The sequence below is a fragment of the Panthera uncia genome, chromosome X, assembly GCF_023721935.1.
Source record: "Panthera uncia isolate 11264 chromosome X, Puncia_PCG_1.0, whole genome shotgun sequence".
Classification (NCBI taxonomy): domain Eukaryota; kingdom Metazoa; phylum Chordata; class Mammalia; order Carnivora; family Felidae; genus Panthera; species Panthera uncia.
Genome location: NC_064817.1, coordinates 103,071,073 through 103,093,080, shown reverse-complemented (window position 1 = coordinate 103,093,080; position 22,008 = coordinate 103,071,073). Strand labels below are relative to the sequence as shown.

Here is a 22,008-nt window from a genome sequence, read left to right as displayed (position 1 = left end):
GAGGCAAAGACCAAGAACATGCTTTATTGTGTCCTACCAGAATTCTATACCCAAAGATTCTCTGTCCCACTCTGGTATGTAGGACTGCCATGTGGCATCCACAGCCACTTGACTGGGGTCTTTTGGGGGCCACTTCCATTCCCCACCAGCCACAATCCCTTGGAAATTGAGTTTCACTCTAATTTTCTAATTTATCCTGGAGGAAATCCGAGAATGACTGAGAATGACTTGGTTTGAACTCAAAACTTGTTCCCTTTTCTTACACGCCATTGAGGCATTTATTCATTCAACAAATATTAAACTCTGTTCCAAGAACAATATGCTAGGGAGACATTGGTGAATGAATCAGGGTTCCCAACCTTCATGGATCTTACAATCTGGTGAGAAAAACTATTTTTTCCCACAAGACTTGGCTTGAAATTCATGTCTCTCTGACAGGGACCAGAATGGAAACAGAAGCTGGCAGCAATGTTGAGTTATTAACTCTATACAGTACAACCCATGTTCTAATCCTTCACACACAACTACTATTATTAGTATAAAGTATTTTGATCTTTATACAACTCTTATCACATTTTCCACTGAGGGCATTATTTCAGTCAGTCACTGTTTCCAATGAGATAAACACTGTAGGATATACTTGTGGTACAATATGCCTTATTAACAGTACGTTTGTCATCTGAGTGGAATAGGCCAAGGATACAGATTACAGCAAACATGGAGCCAGTATCTGATCCAAATTTATGTTCCATCATCGTTGTTACCCTTTCTCTGCTCATAGTCAGGAATTGATCTGACTATTCAACAGAATAGCTTATAGATGTATTTTCAGGAGATAAAATATTTACTGTTACCTACCCTCCTTTGGTTCTACTTACTGGGGAATATATAGTAAAATAGAATTTTATTTTCTATTTTAATGTTTCAAAATTCACCCCAGTTAATCATTCCCATATTTTCTCAGAAAAAAACAATTTTTCACAAAAAGTGCTACATTGTATGGAAATACAATACTGCTTTTTTATATGCCTTATAAATGCCCTCTATTCATTTGAGGAAGTCCTTAATTGTTTCTAATTTTCTAAAAATTTTTACCAGGAATAAATATTGGATTTTGTCATATGCGCTCTGAATCTATTGGAATGATTGTATGGGTATTCTCCTTTATCCTGCTATTATAGTGAGTTACATTGATTGATTTTTGGATGTTAAATTAACATTTAATTATCCCAGAGGACAAATCCTCCTTAGTCTGGAAGCATAATTCTTTTTATATGCTGTTTATTTTATTTGGTAATGTTTTGATAAGGAAATTTGCCTCTATATTTATGAAGGATATTGATCTGCAATTTTTTAAAATGTTTGTTTATTTTTGAGGGAAAGAGAGAGACAGAGCGTGCAAGCAGGGAAGGTCCCCTACTATTATTATATCGCTACTATTATTGTATTATTAGCAATGAGATTCTTTATGTTCGTTATTAATTGATTTATATATTTGGGTGTCTCAAGTTGGGAGCATAAATATTGACAATTGTTAGATATTCTTGATGGATAAATCCCTCTACCAAACATTTAAAGAAAAATTGATACCAATGTTTCACAAATGCTTCCAGAAAATAGGGTGAGATGCTTCGCAATGCATTCTATGAGGTCAGTGTTACCCTAATACCATGACTAGAGAGAGACATTACAAAAAAAGAAGAAAAAGAAATGAAAATTGTAGACCATTATCCCTATGGATATAGACTCAAAAAAATCCCCCAAATTTCCCACTTTCCAAAAGTGGAAACAACCCAAATATCCATCACCTGAATAATGGATAAATAAAAATATGGTATAATCTATATAATGGAATATTATACAGCCATAAAAAGGAATGAACTACTGATACATGCTACCACATAGATGAACCTACCTCAAAAACATCATGATAGGTGAAAGAAGACAGACAAAAAAGCTATATATTGTGTGATTTTATTTATATGCAATGTCCAGAATAGGCAAATCTGTACAGACACAAAGGTGATTAAAGGTTTCCAGCGTATGTGGGTAGAAGGGAATTGGGAGTGGCTATTAACAAGTATGAGGTTCCTTTTTTGGGAAGAAGTAAATGTTCTGAAATAAGATAGTGATGGTTACACAGTATTGTGAATGTATTAGAAGCCACTTTATTTTTATTTTTTTAATTTTTTTTTTATATTTATTTACTTTTGAGACAGAGAGAGACAGAGCATGAAGCGGGGAGGGTCAGAGAGAGGGGGGACACAGAATCTGAGACAGGCTCCAGGCTCCGAGCTGTCAGCACAGAGCCCAACGCGGGGCTCGAACTCACGGACTGCGAGATCATGACCTGAGCCGAAGTCAGACGCCCAACCGACTGAGCCACCCAGGTGCCCCTGGAAGCCACTTTAAAACAGTGAGTTTTTTTATGCAAGTACCTCAATTTTAAAAATTGCCCCCCCCCAAAGGCTATATAGGAGTAAATCCTCATTTAATGGCAGTCCTGGGGAAAAAAAAAAACAACACCAGTGGCCAGTTCATCAAAAGTACTAACAGAATGGTTTTCTAGAAGCTCGGGGAGGGGTTTTAAGCAGAGTCAATCATTCACATAATTTCCCATGTGTTAAGTACATTCTCACCAGGCATCCTTTGTATTATAGTTGGGCTTCTTGAGTACATTTCCTTTTGAGAGAAAATTTGCCAACCAGGTTTCTGGTCTTCTTGGTTGTTATATTTTTCACGAAAACAGAATAACTTGCATTGGAATTTTGATTTGGTTTATAAATGTTTTCTGATCATCCCATTGAGGAGAAATTGACCCTCCCCTCTACTAATTTTAGTTTGGATGTGGAGGCTCATGACACTTTATACACTAGGAGAATTAGAAAGAAATTTTATTACTCAAGGAAACTCCTGGAGAGCAGGAGGACCAAACAGGCCTGGGGTGGCTTGAGAGAGGCAGAGAGAGTGCACTGGACCTTTATAGTGTCTAAGGGATGGAACTGGGGAAAAGCTTCCCCTCATGGGCTGTAGACTTATAAGTTTTAAATTTCACACCTGTGCCAAAGGATATGGCAGGCAAGCTGCAGTTAGTTGCCAGGTTTTTTTTTTTTAATGTTTATTTATTTATTTTGAGAGAGAAAGGGAGGAAGGGAGAAGGGAAGAGAGAGAGAGAGAGGGAGGGAGAGATTCCCAAGCAGGCTCCACACTGTCAGAGCCTGATGCGGGGCTCAATCCCACTAACCATGAGATCGTGACCTGAGCTGAAACCAAGAGTCAGACACTTAACTGACTGAACCACCCAGGCGCCCCTAGTTGCCAGTTTTAAATGTTCCATCAACACCAAAGGAAGAGGCTGGCTGGAGAGTTGCAAGTTTTAAATTCCCCACCAGCACCAAGGGCAGGGGTGCCAGGGCTGTAAATTTGCTAGTTTAAATTTCCCACTAACAACAAATGAGAAGGCACTGGGCTTTTCTATCAGCCTCTCTAGAAGTGGGGAGCAATCTCTGAATGCCTCAAGATTTTGGAACTTAACTTTCCATATTTGTTACTTTATTCTGTCCTTTTCTGTAAAGCTTATTTTCAGTACTAATAGCAAAGGACAGTATAGATGAGAAAGAAGAAACTAACTTAAATAGAAGAATTGGTAGGATTCAGTGACTGACTGAACTTATGTATGTGTTAAGGAACTAGTGAAACAAGATTCTAAGTCTGGGTAACTCTTGAGAACAGTACCACTAGTGCCACAGACTTTCTGAAATTCTATTGGGAGAGGAAACTTTCTTAACTGTTCAGAACACACATATTTAGAAAATGTTCAAGCAGTATCTTGGAAAATGTTTTTCTTGTAAATGTATATTTTTCTTAACATTTTAATAACTATTATAGATATCTATATGACAGGAATAACAAAGAGTTGAAAGCAAAGTTATATGGTTTAAAACAAACTTACTGGCAAAATTAACCAATAATTTAAATAATCTAACTTTTATTCCTTTTATGCATCTGGTTTATGTCTTTGCCTCTAAGGCACAGTATTTTTTTTTTTTTTATTGGTGTTCCTAACTCTTATACACAAGGAACACATTTTCAGGGTGTGCAGTCCAAATTTCAAGAATGCAACTCAGGATAAAGAGTAGATTCCCTGAGGACGCTGGCATCAGCCTAGGACCCTCACCCTGTCCCTCTGCCTTCGAGAATGTGTAAATCCGTGCACATGTCCGTGCCGCCCTCCCCGATCGGTTAGAAAAGAAACCCGGATGTGCATGGGCGGGGAGGAGCTGGCGTCTACCCATGAGGCAGTGCGCGTAGTTATACATTTCTGCCTTGGTCTGAGGCGCTCATTCCGCGCTGGGAGTCGTCGCGGCTGCCGCTGTTTCGGCGGCGGCCGCCTAGTGTTTTCGCGCTCCTCCCTTTCCTCCTCCTCTTTCTCCTCCTCCTTCCAGTCCCAGTCAGGGCGACCTGCACTGCTCGCGGTAAGTGTCCCCCGCCCCCGCCTGCTTAGGCAGCGGCTCTGCCACACGGCTGTGGCCGCATTTCTCCGAGGGTGGCCGCATTGCTCTGAGGGTGGCGGCAGCGGCCCGGCTCTGAGGAGAACAGGTTGAGGGTCCGGTTGCCGGCGTGTGTTGCTGGGATCGCCCAGGGAGCGGGGGAGGGGACGAATTTGGCGGCGCGGTGGCGGGTGGGCCACCATCTTGCCGCCAGCCCTGGCGGGGGAGGGATCGCGGAAAGGTAGCTGCTCGGCGGCCGGCCGGGTTCGGAGGCCCGCTCACGCCATGGCCGGCTGGCCGGGCCGCCGCCGCTGCTGCCTCCTCACCGCCCAGGGCCTGTGCGTCTGTCAGCGCTCAGCCTGGTTTTCGCTTTTCTTTCTGGTGGCAACTCCCTTTGGTCTTTTGTATATTTGATACAAATGTTTGGCGAAACCACAGAAGGTTCCGAACTTTCTGGCTTCAGGGCCCCTCGGGCTCCTCCTTTCAGCCCTTATTCCCCCCATCCAGGTTACCGTTCATTCAGTGCTGATACCCTTGTTCTTGCCAAAGGAACTGTGCTCCTCGTCATAGAAATCGTGCTCCATTCAGTTATTGTCTAGAAGAGCCCTAAGGAGAAACGTGGAGTTAGGTACCTAGTTTTTAACAGTACAGTTTGTACCTTTTGCTGAGATGAAAACAAATGTTTCATTTTGCGGTCTTATCCTTCTCTAGACACAGAGGGAATACCTCTTAACTTCTCTCAAGTTTTAATGCTTTTTAAAAGGAGAAATCAGAGAAGAAAATGTCAAGTGAACCAGCTTCTGCAAGAACGGGGGATGTTCATCCAGGGGATTCTCTTTGTTTGCAAAGATTTTTTAGTTTTTTTAAAAAAATCTGTGAACTTAAAATTTGCTTTTATTGTCTTCAGATTTGAACTGTGAATTTAAATATCTTTTAGTGTCATTAGACATAAAATGTAAACCAAGAAATAGAGTTTCAAACTAGCATAGTCTTCTAGCATTTGTGAGATGCCCTGTTTGGGGGGTTACTGTAAAAACTCAAGCTGTCTCCTTAAGCAGAAACTTTACTGAGCTTATGAGGGAACTGGCTTGCTTATAAAATTAAGTTAGGGCTGTGTGCCCTTGGTGCTTTAACATCTGTACAAGTTCTGCTATCATTGCATCTTGCATTTGTATATTTCATTGACAGTCCTTTTAAGATGAGCTGTGGAGTGTTGGTAGAACTGTTTAGAAAGTGAGAAAATAGCCTCGAGGAGAGGACTTTCCCTGAGGTCACTTTGGATAGGAGGTGATAGAACCTAGGTCTTCTGACTCCTCCAATGCTCAATTCACTATAACATGCCCCACTTTTCATGGGAATGAGGTGGTCAAGGAGAATAAGCAAGGACACTCGCTTAAAAAAATATAGGAGACATTTTTCAATTCCCCTTTCCTTTATATTTTCATTTTAAGACTTCGTATCATTTCAACTTTGTAGTATTTAAATAATAAATAATATCATTGTTTCCAAGCATATTGAAAAGTTGAAAAACAACTCATTCTTCCAATAACCCATTTTTCCATCAGAAAAAGTTCTGATGTTGAAGAGCTCCAAATTTCAGCTTCCCTGTTCAACCCATTTTCCTCACTTAAGTTTTCTGGTCCAATGTGATTTCTTCAGCCCAGTGTTTTACTACCCAGCACCAGCATTTTAAATAGAAAAGCAGAGTAAGCAGAAAGAGTATATAATTCTGTACCCCTGCTTCTCTCCAATTTGTTTTCTTTATTCAAGAGGACATTTAGAACCATACCAAAGAATTTTTTGTTATATTAATTGGACAGGAAAATTACTTAAATGAAAAACAATTGTTATAAATAGAAAGTAATCCATAGTTTTAGTGACCAGATATAGGAACTTATATTGAGAAAACCTGTTTTGTTATTCCAAAGGTAACTTTTCAAAGAACAGAAATATTTCTGATACATTCAGTAATTAATATAGCCCTGAATATTTTTTTCTGTACTCCTGCTTCAGAGAGGGACTTAAAAATGTTTGGTTTTCAGTCAGGTTTTAAATAATGACTCAGGGAGATGTGGTTTACTCATTTGTATCAAAAATGTGTTTTTGATTCATTCTCTGCAAAGCAGTTTTCTTTTAAGGAGTGGTTTTATTAACCCTCAGTATGTCAAGAAAAATAGTCATCACTGTGTATCATCTGGATAAAATGGACCATTTTTATTTTATTTTTTATAAGTTTTCTTTTTAGTGCTTATATGCATCAACTTATAGTATGACTTTCAGTACAGAAGGAAAAGTTTAGTAAAATAATGTGAAGTACTCTACAATAATTTTTCACGTGCTTTATTTAGTCTTCCCAATAGTGCTGCAAGGAAGGTATTACTGTTTTTTATTTTACAGGTAGAATAACTAAGCTCAGAGAGGTTGATTAAAAATCCTATAGGTTTGGGGTGCCTGGGTGGCTCAGTTGGTTAAGTGTCCAACTTCAGCTCAGGTCATGATCTCGTGGTTTGTGGGTTCGAGCCCTGCGTGGGGCTCTGTGCTGACAGCTCAGAGCCTGGGGCCTGCTTTGGATTCTGTGTCTCCCTCTCTCTCTGTCCCTCCCATGCTCATGCTCTGTCTCTGTCTGTCTCTCAATAATAAATAAACATTAAAAAAATCCTATAGGTTTGGTGATCATAAAGTGGTAGATTCAAAATTCCCAGTTATTCAACCCCTATTTCAAGTTTTTTCATCATTGTACTCTACTTTTTTTCTTGATATTTTCCCTAGTAGATAAGTTTTACTTCTATAAAATGTGCATTAATTAATAAGCATACTTCCTGAGGTTACTTTAGTAATTAGTGATTATAGAATATTTTATGAAGCTTATATAAAATATTTATTATATAATTTGGCTTTGAAAAGCCAATTATTAGTCTTTTTCTAGGTTATGCCTTTTACATATGCACTACAATAAAAACACATTCTTATAGGTAAAATATTTACCGAGTATGATATACAAATTACTTTGCAGAAAGTAAATTTTATTATTGTGTCCCATCCCAAAAACTAACATAAAAGAAAATGTTTTAAAATATAAGCAATCTTTGCAAAGTATTATGTGAATGAACTTTAATCTTAGTGTCAGCTAGGTGTTTTCTACAAATAGCTGAAATATGAAAATCAACAGAAAAATTGAAAACCTAAATAAAATTAGGGAGAAAATAGTAAAGTTATTAAAGAAATGTCTTCTCAAAATGTGCCTGGACTAAATGGGTTCAGACTTTCAAAAAATAATTCCCGTAATATGAAAATTTCTTAAATAAAAAAAAAGGTGAGCCTGTGTTTTTCTTCTAAATAATATGTGATTTGTTCCCCAAACCTGGTTTGAGAGTTTGAATTGTTTAGATGCCAATGAAATTGTCTAAGGAACTAAGGTATAATCCAGTGTTTCTTGCATGTGAGTACTGGACCAATTAATTTCTATTATAAGAAAAGGTTTTCACAGACCTCTTCCTACTAAAAATGTTTAAAATATCTCTGGAGCTCTTACACGATCATAAAATAGTCCTATAAAACTATAAAATCAATACTATTTGAGTCAACTTTAATACATTGAATGGATAATACATTTTGATGAAACAGAGTCACTGCCTGCTTATTATTGAGTTTTTCATACCTATCTTAAACAATAGCAAGATTTTTCTATTTGAATCTTTTCAATACCATCATTTCTGTAGCTAACTATACTGTCACTTGACCTTCATTTGGTGCAAATTCGTCACTTAGATATTTTCTTCCTATGTTCTTGAGTTTGTTACTAGCCAGCAGCATTAAAAGTGGTAGTACTTGATGAACATGCTGTAGTAAAGACAGACAAAAACATGAGTATTAATATGCTCCAACAATTCCACTTCTGGGTGTTTATCTGAAGGAAATGAAAACGATAACTCAAAATGATATTTACATCCCCATGTTCACTGCAGCTTTATTTACAATAGCCAAGACATAGAAACAACCTAAGTGTCAATCCATTGGGTGAATGGATAAAGAAAATATGGTATATAAATATAAAATGGACTATTAAAAAGGAAAGAAATCCTACCATTTGTGACGTGGATGGACCTTGAGGGTTTTAATCTAAGTGAAAAATCAGAGGAAGACAAATACTATATGATCTCACTTATATGTGGAATTTTAAAACAAAGGAACTTATAGAGAGCAGATTGGTGGTTGGGGGTGTGGGATGGGCAAATTGGATGAAGATGGCCAAAAAAGCTGTTACATCTTGGGGATGTAACGTATAGTATTGTGACTACAGTAATAAGACTGTATTGTATATTTGAAAGTTTTTAGATAGCAGAACAAAAATTTATTTTATTTTATTTTTTTAATGTTCATTTATTTTTGAGAGAGAGAGAGACAAGCACTAGCGGGGGATGGGCAGAGAGAGAGGGAGACACAGAATCCATAGCAGGCTCCAGGCTCTGAGCTGTCAGCACAGAGCTGGACATGGGGCTTGAACTCATGAACCACAAGATCATGACCTGAGCTGAAGTCGAATGCCTAACCAACGGAACGACCCAGGTGCCCCAGAACAATATATTGTTTTAGGGCTCTCTTGCACCATTTTCTATATATCTATTTTCCCCAGAGGTCTATTAGTTTGAAAAATATTGGGGTATAAGCCATTGGTAAATGTATTATTACTGTTGAATGCAAGTACCAGAAACCTGGCTCAAAGTAGATTAAACCATAAGTGAACAATTATTCCCTTTTTTAACTGAAAAGGCTTAATAATTTACTTCAAGCATGGCTAGCTTCAGGTGTTTAAATGGTGTCATCAGAACTTGAATATCTCCCTACCCTACCCTCTTTCTCTACCGCCATAATCTTAAGGCTTTGCTATTTTTTTTCTTGGTTTCTTTCTTAGACATTCTTTCTCCACACAGTGACTCCATTCCTCCCAGGCTTATATCCTTCCAGCTTATTATTTTCTTAACAGCTTTATTGAGATAAAATTAATATAACATACACTTCACCCATCTGAAGTGTATAATTCAGTGGTTTTAGTATATTTACAGTGTCATGTAACCATCACTACAATCAAGTTAGAACATTTTCATCACCCCTGAAAGAAAACCCATATCCATTGGGAGTCACTCCCCATTTCCCTCCAATCCTTCCAGCCCTAAGCTGTACTTTCTCTCCTTATGAATTTGCCATTTCTGGACATTTCATATAATGAAGTCATACAATACGTGGTCTTTTTGCTGTCTTCTTTCACTTAATATGTTCCCAAGGTTCATCCATATCATAGTATGTGTCAGTGTTTAATTTCTTTTATGACTGAATATTATTCCATTGTATAGGTATATCACATTTTATTTATTGATTGGGCATATGGGTTGTTTCTACTTTTGGGCTATTATAAATAATGCCGCTACACACGTTCCCATGTATAAGTTTTTGCATGGGCATATGCTTTAAATTCTCTCTCACTTGGAGTGGAATTGCTGTGTCATATGGTAACTATTTTTAACTTTGTGAGTGACTGCCAAGTATTTTCCATAGTGTCTGCACCATTTCATATTCCCACCAGCAGTGTATGAGGGTTCCAATTTCTCCATATCCTTGTCAACACTTGTTATTATCTGTCTTTTTGATTACAGCCATCCTCCTAGGCGTGAAGTGCACATAACATACAGTTTACCATTTTAACTATTTAATCTATTAATGTTTTTTTTGAAAATATCATAGACTTGAACTCTTAAAAGTGAGTCTTAAATATGTAGAAGCTGAAACCATAAAATATCTAAATAGTAAGTATTGATACAGGCAGTCTCCAAAAACGATCGTATTCCAAGAGGTCTTTCATTAGTTACTTGGAATTCGCTTTTGCCCCATAGGAACAGTGTATTATGTGCATAGTAACTCTGAGTCAATAGCTGAAGTGGAGACTTCTGTTCTGCCTGTTTTGGTGCCAGTTCTGAGTTGCAGAACGTAGAGACCCTCTGGAGTTGCTATTATGGGAGCTCTAAGATCCTCATTGCATGTTTTGCTGGGTATTTCATTTCTCTAACAGATTATTTAATCTCCCACAGAATTCCCCGCCAAAACTCTGATGAGAATTTTTTGTGGTGATAGTTTTGGAAGGCTTGATTACCTTACTGTATAGCACAACTTTAGATGAAGTTATGATTCTAATGGCATCTGGGGATTTTTGACTTTTTTGAGTGTTTATGAATGTACCAATTGAAGCTCCTTGGTGACGGTTATGGGCCTCAAAATTCATCTTTGTAGATATAGGTGGTGTATATGACTTGTTTATATAAACTACTTGTACATTTAGTACTAATTTTAGGGTATTTGTGCCAATAGACATTTTATTTGAGCATTTAATAAAAGTGTTATACATGAGTCTCCATAGGCTATGTGGTTATGACTCTTAAAAAAAAAATCCGTATTCCTGGTAGCCATAGGTCTTTAATGCTGAGCAAGAATTGACATGGATTTATCTATGGGATATATGCATTACCTTAATTCTAGTTTAGGGAGAAATGGTAACTATTCAAGTAATTGAGTTAAAGAGATTTCGGTAGTCAAACTTCAACAAGGGAAATTTACTTAAGTTCAGAATTCACTTGAGATCTTTGTGATAGTAATTCAAACATTTATACCAATAACAACTTCTGGAGTGAAAGTGGGTTTTTTTTCCCTTTGGTCTAATGCAGTGTAAATAATTTGGAATTGGAAAAAGCAGGAAAGTTTGCTTTTGCCAGTCTGAAAATAAAGACGCATGTGAAGATTCAGCTCTGTTCATCCTAATACTTTAGGTATCTGATGACTATTTTTTAACTTTTTTTGTTTTATAACTGAAATAGTTTTTTACAGCATTTATTTTGTCTGCAAAAAAAAAGTGTGTGTGTGTGAATTCAGAACACAAATACCTGCTTTAAAGAAAACAATTCAAAAAATTTTTGATAATGTTTACTATAACAGCTTTTTTTAAAAGCTCAAAGAACTGTAGATATATTAAATTGTAATCTTCTGAAGGCAAGGACTATGCCTTATTCATCTTAACTTTTTCCCGAGAATTGAGCACATCATTTTGAACACAGAAGGCAATGAGTAATTAATTATTTTTAATGAGTTAATCTATGATGAAGTATATACAACTAATTCTTTGTTTCTTGTAATTAGTGTGAATAAGAAATAAAAATATATAAACTAAACATTTTTTAATGTGTTTTGTAATAATTACATTTATTTCTGAAATATGAAGAATAAGTAATGGTTAAGGATTGTCACTTAGCATTTCAAAATTCGGATTTACTAAAGCATGTATATTACATGTATTAACTAAAATATGTATTTACTAAAACGTGTTAGTCATATTTACAAAAAGGTATCTTTCAAAATTTATTTGCAACTTAACAATCGTCAGATTTCTTCAAGTAATAAATGCTTAATACATTCAGCATTTTATTTACTAAATTTGCATTCATTCAGGAATGAGCGAATCATGGAAAGTGAGTAGCATATGTATATCAAACATAATAAACTCAAAAGGTAAATTTTTCGTAGAACAAGATTAAATGTGTGTACATTTAACAAATCCACCCTAATAGTAGTTATCCTTATTTTTTTATAGGGAAGAATACTAAGACCTAACTTGCTATCTTGTCTGGAGTCATATGGTGAGTTTGCTGGAGATCAAGATTAGACCCAAAAATTTCTGAATCCCAAGTCTCATGTTTCAATATTTGGTGTTAAAGTAACTCATAAAATTGATTGATGTCATGTGTTGGTGTCTTAGGTGACTCTGCAACTTGATGGATGACGACAACCCTTTTCCATCAAAAAGTAAGTATTGCTGTTGCAAGTGATACCAATGTGCATGGCTTTTATACTGATAACTTTGTTTTATAATAAAAGGTGAGAGAAGCAGTGATAGGCACGTTTTTAAAAAAAAATACCAAAACACTTAAATTGATTAAAGTAATACATGTGCATAGTAAAAAAGAACAATATACAATAAGAATGTCAGTAAAGTAGAAATGAAGTGTGTCTTCTTCATCTCCAGAAATAATTACTATTACTGGTTTGGTATACATTATCACAAACTTTTTTCTATGCATAGACAAAAATATAAATTATTTCTAAATAAGATCATACTATTTATGCTATTATGTGGCTTTAAATTTTTTTTACTTGGGGCGCCTGGGTAGCTCTGTTGGTTGAGTGTCTGACTCTTGATTTCAGCTCAGGTCATGATCCCAGGGTCGTGGGATCAAGCCCCATGTCAGGGTCCGTGCTGAGCATTGATCCTGCTTAAGATTCTCTCTCCTTCTGCCCCTCTTCCCCACTCGCACTCACACTCTCTCTCTCTTTTTCTCTAAAATTAAAAATAATAATTTTTTTTTTACTTTTTTACTCTACAATCTATCTTGAATATATTGACAATGGTAGTACCCAGTTAAAAAGAATGAGGAAGATCTATGTGTTAGACATAGTATCAAGACCATGGTATCAACATAGATATAAATGATTTTTTAATTATCTGCATACATGAGTGTCCCTCTTTTTTTAATTTGGCATTGCCTGACTGCCTAGTTTCTTAGCTTGTTGATTATCATGTTAAGTGTCAGTGCTTATTCAGTAGACTTCTGTGTATAAGAGGAAATACAAAGGAAGAAGAAAATATGTTTTTCATTCTCACTTTGGATCTTACTTTGGAGTTAGATGCATACAGTTAAGAAATCCACATTAAGGGGGCACCTGGGTGGCTCAGTTGGTTAAGTGTCCAACTCTTGGTTTTGGCTCAGGTCATGATCTCACAGTTCGTGGGTTTGAGCCCCACATCAGGCTCTGTGCTGACAGTGCAGGGCCTACTTGGGATTCTCTCTCTCCTTATCTCTGCCCCTCCCCTGCTCACTCTTTCCCTTTCTCTCAAAATAAATACACATTATTTTTTTTATTTTTTTAGATAAAGAAATATTAAGAAATAGTGAGCAGTTTGAGATCATATATAGTAAGTCTGGAACTGCATGGCATAGAATGTCAATGTAGTAAAAGGTGGAAGAAAAACAGGTCTACTGGTTTACTAAGGAGGTTGTAACTGAACCAGGAGTTGGGAATTAAGGTACTGTTGAGTATCTGCTTGAGGTTAGGTTAGGTACTTTATATGGCATTTTCCTCAATCTACATTACCATTTCCATTAGGTAGATATTGTACACATATTAGAGGTAAGAAAACAGATTGAAGTAATTTCTCCAGAGTCACATCATTAGAAATGGTGCAGTGAAGATTTGAACTATTAAATTTTATGTGAGGTCCATGCTCCTACTATACTCAACGTGGACAGTATAAGGTAAGGAGGGAGGATATTTTAGGTAGAAGAAAATACAAATGAGAGGTCCAGGAGACACAATGAAGATGGTGTTTTCAAGTATTCAGGATATGTAAATGATAAACTATGAATTACTCTTTATTTGACTTAGAGCATTCTGTATATATGTTTTTAAAGTAAAGTTAGAAAAGACAGTTTGTAAAATTGGTTACATTTGGAAGGGTGGGAAGGTTTTTGTTTTGTTTTGTTTTATAGTAAGTAACTCACCAAACATTAAACATTATGCAAGAAATAATTTTGGCATACCTATATAGATGAGCAAAATAAGTTTAAATAATTTTAAAAGAATAGTGCCAATTGATTTTTTAAGGTGTTTCTTTTGTATGCCATCCCCACATCATTGTTTTCACACACTAATTTTGAGTCAAAATTAGAAATGACATTTAATCTAGCAAAATTATGTTTAGAAATTATTGCATTTAAAAGATAAAGATATCATTGTCTTAAAAAAACCAGATGATCATTGTCTAAGCCAGATCCTGGAGTTATTGTTTTGTTACTTTTTAGTTGTCCCCCCATCGGCAGGCATCTCACTCCACGTATCTAGTACCACTTGTATCCATCCTCCTTGCTATTATATTAAATTATGTGCTTCCTCAATACTTTTTTAAAACCATAACAATACATGCATAGTTTTAAGAAACAAATAATCTGAAAGTTATAAATTGCATAACCACAGTTTTTGAAGGGTAAGAATGAGAGGTGTGTGTGTGATCTGGATGTATGTATTCCCTATTTTTTCAGGCATTCCCTTTCAATAGGTTAGCTTTTTTCTCATAATTATTTCCATATTTCTAAATTTTTAACACATATGTGTACTGCTGTCTCTTCAATTTTTTTGCCATTATCTAATAATTTTTTTTATCTAACATGAGGATTTTAGTTTTCTTACACTTAGCCCTCCCTCCAAGCATCTTTCACTGCAGTTATAGCTCAAATTTTGGTTAAATCATTAAATGTTTTTATTACGATGACCATAATATTGTTCACTGATGAACATAGTACTATGGTATTAATATGCTATGCATACATTGCCTTTTTCTCTTTTTTATATACTCAGAAATTCAAATATTTCATTTTTAAAAATTTGCTAAAAGTTATATTGTTTATTATAGTTGACTAAATTTGCTAAATTTCATTAAAGTCTATAGCCAAGTCTTCTCACACCCTTCTGTAGCTTCTTAATTCAATTTTCTATATGGTAAAACTCATCAGGTAATCTAACACTTTGTGTGTGTGTGTGTGTATGTGTGTGTGTGTGTGTGTGTGTGTGGTCTCCTGGAGACATTCCTCCTGGGAGTAATGTTCTCTTGTTTTACTCTGGCTGGTTGTTATCTAGACCCATTGAACAGCTATTATTCTGGGACTTTCCTTTGTCTTGGTATTGTGCTGAATGCTACAATTTCTGCATTCTGTATCTTCCTCCTTCCTAAGTCCCATATTTTGGTGGATTCTTCCTAAGAAAGGAAGAGTGAATAGGGGGTAATTTTCTGTGATCTTGGTGGTCTTTATTTTTGATGAAAGAATATGTACCTCATGCTTGATGAAAATCTTGGCAGGGCACAGAATTCTAAATTGAAAATTATTTTTACTAATACTCCTGAGAACATTATTCTAACTTTCTTTCTGATTATAGGATAGTTTCTATGTCTAGCATTCACAAATCACGTGATATATTCCTATAGTGTAGATTTTTTTCTTTTCAATCTGGACATTTATGTCCTTTAGAACTAAGAATTTCTTTTGTATTTTTCCTTTGATTATATCCCCTCCCCTTTTTTTCTATTAATTTTTTTGAAACTTCTATTAGGTGACATTGATTAGTATATATATGTTTTTTATCTTTTAAGTCCACTTATGGGACATTTATTCAACTTTGGCATTTGGGTTTGGGGGCTTTTCTTTTACTGAATTTTGTCTGTCTTTTTAATCTTTTTGTTTTCTGCATGTTATTTTTTATAATCTTATTTCTCTGAAAATGCTAATTACATTCTAATAACACTTTTTTGAATTCTGTACTACCTCTTTTTTTTTTTAAGATCTTTTAACCTGCAGGGCGCCTGGGTGGCTCAGTAGATTAAGTGTCCGATTTCAGCTAAGATCATGATCTCACGGTTCATTAGTTCGAGGCCCACATGAGGCTCTCTGCTGTCAGCGTGAAGCCTGTTTCAGACCCTCTGTCCCGCTCTCTCTCTCTCTCAAAAAGATTTTAAAACATCTTTTAATCTGTTTCATTGTTTTGGTTTTTCACGTTGGAGGTTTAGTCCTATTTCTGGTGTTCATTGGCGTGTCCATATTTAACAATGAGGCACTAAAATGTTTCCTTGGAACTCTGAGTGCTTGGTCAGCACTTGTAGGCTGGTGGTACTAACAGTATGTTCTTTGGTTAGTTTCTCCAGGTGAGAAATGTCTAATCTTTCCTGGGATGGAATAAACCTCACCTTAAGTCCCCTGTTTTCATTCTAGCACCTCATTGCTGCTTTGCTGTGTGCCTAGTGTTTCTGAAGCTGGTTCGGTTTTTCTGGTAAAAATCTAACCTATTGCCTCTTGTTTTTAGTTTATCTCCGTTTTGTTAATGTAAAAGTTTATGGGTTTTTTTTTTCAGATATAGTTAGGTAGTTAATAGGTATAATCATATTTTATTAATAAAACTGAAACTCATTTTCATTGGATTTGACTATTTAAGTTTTTATTTAAATTCTAGTTAGTTAACATACAGTGTAATATTAGTTTCTGGTATACAACTTAGTGATTCAATACTTGAATACAACATCTAGTGCTCATCACAAGTGCCTTCCTTAATTCCCATTACTTATTTCACCCATGTCCCCACCCACTTTCCCTCTGGTAGCTGTTTGTTTTCTATAGTTGAGAATCTGTTTCTTGGTTTGCGTCTCTCTCATTTTTCCCCTATGTTCATTGGTTTTGTTTCTGAAATTCCACATCTAATTGAATCATATGGCATTTGTGTTTCTCTGACTTATTTTGTTTAGCATAATACTCTCTAGCTCCATCCATGCCATTGAAAATGGCAAGATTTCATTCATTTAATAGCTGAGTAATATTCCATTGTATCTATATATACCACCTCTTTTTTATCCATTCATCAGTCGATGGACATTTGGGCTGTTTCCCATAATTTGGTTATTGTAGAAAATGCTGCTATAAGCATAGGGGTGTATGTATCCCTTTGAATTAGTATTTTTGTATTCTTTGAATAAATACCTAGTAATGCAATTGCTGGCTCATTGGGTAGTTCTGTTTCCAACTTTCCGAGGAACCTCCATACTGTTTTTCAGAGTGGCTGCACCAGTTTGCATTCCCACCAGCAGTGCAAGAAGGTTCCCGTTTCTCCACATCCTCATCAACACCTATTGTTTCTTGTTGATTTTAGCCATTCTGACAAGTGTGATATCCCTTTGTAGTTTTCATTTGTATTTCCCTGATGATGAGGGATGTTGAGCATTTTTTCATGTGTCTGTTAGCCATCTGTAGATCTTCTTTGGAAAAATGTGTATTCATGTCTTCTGCCCATTTTTTTTTTTAAATTTTTTTCAACGTTTTTTATTTTTATTTTTGGGACAGAGAGAGACAGAGAATGAACGGGGGAGGGGCAGAGAGAGAGGGAGACACAGAATCGGAAACAGGCTCCAGGCTCCGAGCCATCGGCCCAGAGCCTGACGCGGGGCTCGAACTCACGGACCGCGAGATCGTGACCTGGCTGAAGTCGGAGGCTTAACCGACTGCGCCACCCAGGCGCCCCATTCTGCCCATTTTTTAATTGGATTGTTTTTTGGGTGTCGAGTCTGATAAGTTCTTTATAGATTTCTGATACTAACCCTTTATCAGTTATGTCGTTTGCAAATATCTTCTCTCATTCCATAGGTTGCCTCTTAGTTTTGTTGTTTCCTTCACACTACAGAAGCTTTTATTTTGGTGAAGTCCCAATAGTTTATTTTTGCTTTTGTGTCCCTTGCCTCAGGAGACATACCTAGTAAGAAGTCGCGACAGCTGATGTCAGAGAGGTTACTGCCTGTGTTCTCCTCTAGGATATTGATGGTTTCCTGTCTTACATTTAGGTCTTTAATCCATTTTGAATTTGTTTCTGTGTATGGTGTAAGAAAGTGGTCCAATTTCATTCCTTTGCATATTGCTGTCCAGTTTTCTCAACACCACTTGTTGAAGAGACTCTCTTTCATTGGATATTCTTCCCTGGATTTGATTACTGAAACTTTGATGTTTCAAGTTTTTCTTGGATTTGATTATTCTTTTTTAAAATATTTATTTATTTTTGAGAGAGAGAGAGAGATCAGGAGAGGGGCAGAGAGAGAGAGACAGAGGATCCAAACTAGGCTCTGTGCTGTCAGCACAGTGCCTGATGCGGGGCTTGAACTCACAAACCTGAGCCAAAGTCTGACACTTAACCCACTGAGCCATCCAGGCACCCCTTGTATTTGATTATTCTTAACATTTATTGGCCACTACTGATGACTAATGTTACCTGTTACTTAGCCAGCTAGCTTAATTTTATTACTATAAATCTTAGAGATTGAACTGAGTTTCTTTTGCTATCGTGTACTGACTGCAAATATCAATTCAGTAACTAATATTAGGATTACTAAAGTAGATCTTAAATATCATGCTATGCATTGCAAAAAAGTTACTCAAAAATATGTTTCTCTCCTTTTGACATTTAGATAATTCAAAAATGGCAGAACTCTTTATGGAATGTGAAGAAGAAGAGCTAGAACCATGGCAGAAGAAAGTAGAAGAAATTCTGGATGAAGACGATGATGAGCTGATCTTTGTTGGAGAGATATCAAGTTCAAAACCAGCCATTTCAAGTAAGCATTTATTTCAGTGAAGTAAAGTTTTATAGAAGATTCTATTTCTATTAGAAAAACCTGTGGGCTGTCTTATCTGTCCTTGTTATTCTGTAAGGAGTTGGAGCACACAGGTCAGTAAGAATTGGTAAGAATCAGAGGGAGGATGTGGCTGAGGACTTGAGTAAGGAGGAGAGAGGTTAAAATATCATTTGAAAAAAATGAAATGTTAACTAAGTTAACTAAAGGTTAAGATTACCTAACAGCATTGTAAGCCTTCTGAAGTTGGAAATCGTAAGTTTTAGTGGAGCTGAGTAGCCTATTCACTGGTTTTCTTTTTCTCCCTTAAGCCCAAATACACCTAGAAAAGAAAGCGTTTGGAATGTTTTGCTTGAAATATCAGAATACTGGGTGGCTGGGTGGCTCAGTCGGTTAAGCATCCAACTTCAGCTCAGGTCATGACTCATGGTTCATGAGTTTGAGCCTCGCATCGAGCTTTCTGCTGTCAGCACAGAACCCTCTTTGGCCTCTGTCCCCTCTCTGCCCCTTTTCTACTCGTGCACTTTGTCTCTCAAAAATAAGTAAAACATTAAAAAATAAGGGAGCATGAGTGGCTCAGCTGGTTAAGCATCTGACTTTGGTTCAGGTCATGATCTCCTGGCTTGTGAGTTCAAGCTCCGCGATGGACTCTGTGCTGACAGCTCAGAGCCTGGAGCCTGCCATGGATTCTGTGTTTTTTGTCTCTCTCTGCCCCTCCCTGGCTCATGCTGTCTGTCTGTCTCTGTCTGTCTGTCTGTCTCTCTCTTTCAAAATAAATAAATAAATAACATTTAATAAAATATCAGAATGTTAAATACGTTTGTGTTAGTCTCTGGGATGCTCACATACAGGCAACTGCCTTATCACAGTGTCATCTTGATTCACAGCTACAAAATGAACAGGCACTGCATGATTCTTCAGTCTCTTGTTTGTGTACCAACATGGGCTATAGTTTTTGGCCACACATATCTTCCAGCAACTCTTGATTATATTCATGAAGGAAGGAGGGTCTGGTCTTTAGCCACTGTGCTTGGACAATGCAGGCAGTTAGCTTACTTAATTATCATGGCTTTCTAGTAGAACATGTCCAGTAATTTTGTGGATTGTTAGGTTTCAGTTAGAGTAATTAGTCTTGACGCTGTGATAATGTTATAGTGAAGTTTTTGATCACACTTGTTAAAATGTCCAATCAACAATGTGTAAAGTGCAGAGGAGCAACATAGAGAATTTCAAGGGAGAAAGAGGAAATAGATTCTTTTCCTTTATATTTACTTTTTTCAAGCCAGGAGAATTTTGCAAAGAATATAGCCAGCATACCAGTGTTCTCTTATTTACCATGGCAGTACATTATATTGTGGTTAAGACATGAGTTTTTAAGTTTTTTGAAAGCCCAGTTCTTGCTTTTCTTGACTCCAAACTTGGTATAGCACTTCTATTCAGTTTTATCAGAGATAGAATAATTTAATTCTCAATATAATTTCCTGTAGCAAATTGAGAAGTGCCAAGTGGAAAGCCACTTCAGTTATAAACTGAAGTAAGTATGTTGGCATGTTGGTTGCTGACAGTGGAACAGAATATTATAATTATTTCCTAGTTGCTGTGATTATTTTTATCCTGAACTATTACGATATTTCAAATTATTCAAATAATTCTATTGAAATCATGGTAGTTCAAGTCGGATTTATATCAATTGTAGATAACTTAACAGTACTCAACTAAAATAGTATGTATTAGTTTTAAGTAATTCTATCTAGAATAATGTGTATTAATTTTAAGTAATTCTATCAAAAAGAAAGTTGACCTCAGTGAAATTTCTCTTCTAAATGAACTCAGAATTTAAATGAATTTATTGATGTTTAATTTTTGAGCCAAAAAATATTTTTGGCATATGGACCATGAGCTAAATATTGATATAGAACCATCATAAAGTTAGGGGTGGTGGTAAAAAGTTGTGTTTGATAGATTACAGTCACCAGAAAGTACTGTAGGATTGACTCTTTAATGGTTTGAGTAAATACCTACCTTAATTTATGAATGAAAACAGTATCAAGTTATTTGAGCAGATTTTTCTTCCAGAAGACTTCTGTGGTGCCTAGTCTTAGAGAACTGAATTTCCATTTTCTTAAAAAAACCCTACTTTTGTGTGACCCTTTACTTTACAGAATTATTCTATGAAATCTAGCTCTTTTCCCCTAGGAGAGGGAAAAGGAAATATTTTGAAGTTTTATGTGATTTTTACAATGTTTTGTACCTTTTCCTGATTAGCAATTTTAAGCAAATGTCTGCTCTTCCAAAATTGTATTTGATTCCTCAATAACCTAGAAGTTATGGGTTTGCATGGGTATAGGAGTGAACAATGTTTAAAAAAATTTTTTTTACCTTTTATTTATTTTTGAGAGAGAGAGAGAGAGAGCAAGTAGGGAAGAGGTAGAGAGAGAGGGAGACACAGAATCCGAAGCAGGCTCCAGGCTCTGTGCTGTCAGCACCGAGCCTAATGCAGGGCTCGAACCCACAAACCGTGAGATCATGACCTGAGCCGAAGTCAGACACTTAACCCACTGAGCCACCCGGGTGCCCCAGGAGTGAACAATCTTAAACTGATTGAGAGGGTCATGTCAGGCTCAGATTGACTTTTGGTATAATAGTAGGTTTAAGACACTCTGGTAAATTCTAGGTTAAGTTTAGTCCGTGGTCTTCAGTAGTGTCCCCTTCAGAACTCGAGAGCAGTGGCACAGATAATCTAATCAGCTTGCCCATAATGAAACTTTCAGGCTTTGGGGTATATACTTAAATTATTAGTTGTATATGGATATATTGGGAAATTTTTTTCTATTACCTTAATATATATTTAATTCTACTTGTAGATATTTTGAACAGAGGTAACCCCGGCTCATCTTCAAAGGGAATAAAGAATGAGACACTCACTCAAGGTATGGTATTATTGTACTGATTTTAATTCTAAAATGAAATATTTTGATAAAATTGGTTGTGTGGAACAATATTCAATATACTGTGTAATTTTAAAATGCAGGTGTTACTGATACATTCAAGCCTATGAGTCAACACTACAAAGATCCAACATCAAATCCAGTGGCTGCCTTGCCTAGATTTCATCCTGAATCTAAATCTTCACAAAGCTCTGTTATTGTTCAGAACGTGTCTAAACCTGTAAGTGTTTCTGAAACTACACAATTAGCTCAGGGACACATTGGATAGTATAATATCCAGTTAGAATTGTGGACTATCATAGCTAGTCACCATTCC

At 36.3% G+C, this 22,008-nt stretch overlaps 1 protein-coding gene across 2 annotated transcripts in view; it reads left to right on the top strand.

Moving 5' to 3' along the window:
* Positions 1 to 4,337: 4,337 nt before the first annotated feature.
* The window catches only part of ZNF280C (zinc finger protein 280C), a 64,829-nt gene continuing 47,158 nt past the window's right edge, over positions 4,338 to 22,008 (top strand). For both annotated transcript variants that reach the window (XM_049644282.1, XM_049644283.1), the window contains exons 1-6: positions 4,338 to 4,475; positions 12,124 to 12,169; positions 12,289 to 12,335; positions 18,580 to 18,726; positions 21,609 to 21,674; positions 21,776 to 21,912. In XM_049644282.1, coding sequence (XP_049500239.1) covers positions 12,305 to 12,335; positions 18,580 to 18,726; positions 21,609 to 21,674; positions 21,776 to 21,912 — 381 coding nt within the window. In that variant the 5' untranslated portion in view covers positions 4,338 to 4,475; positions 12,124 to 12,169; positions 12,289 to 12,304. The remainder of the gene's footprint in view (positions 4,476 to 12,123; positions 12,170 to 12,288; positions 12,336 to 18,579; positions 18,727 to 21,608; positions 21,675 to 21,775; positions 21,913 to 22,008) is intronic.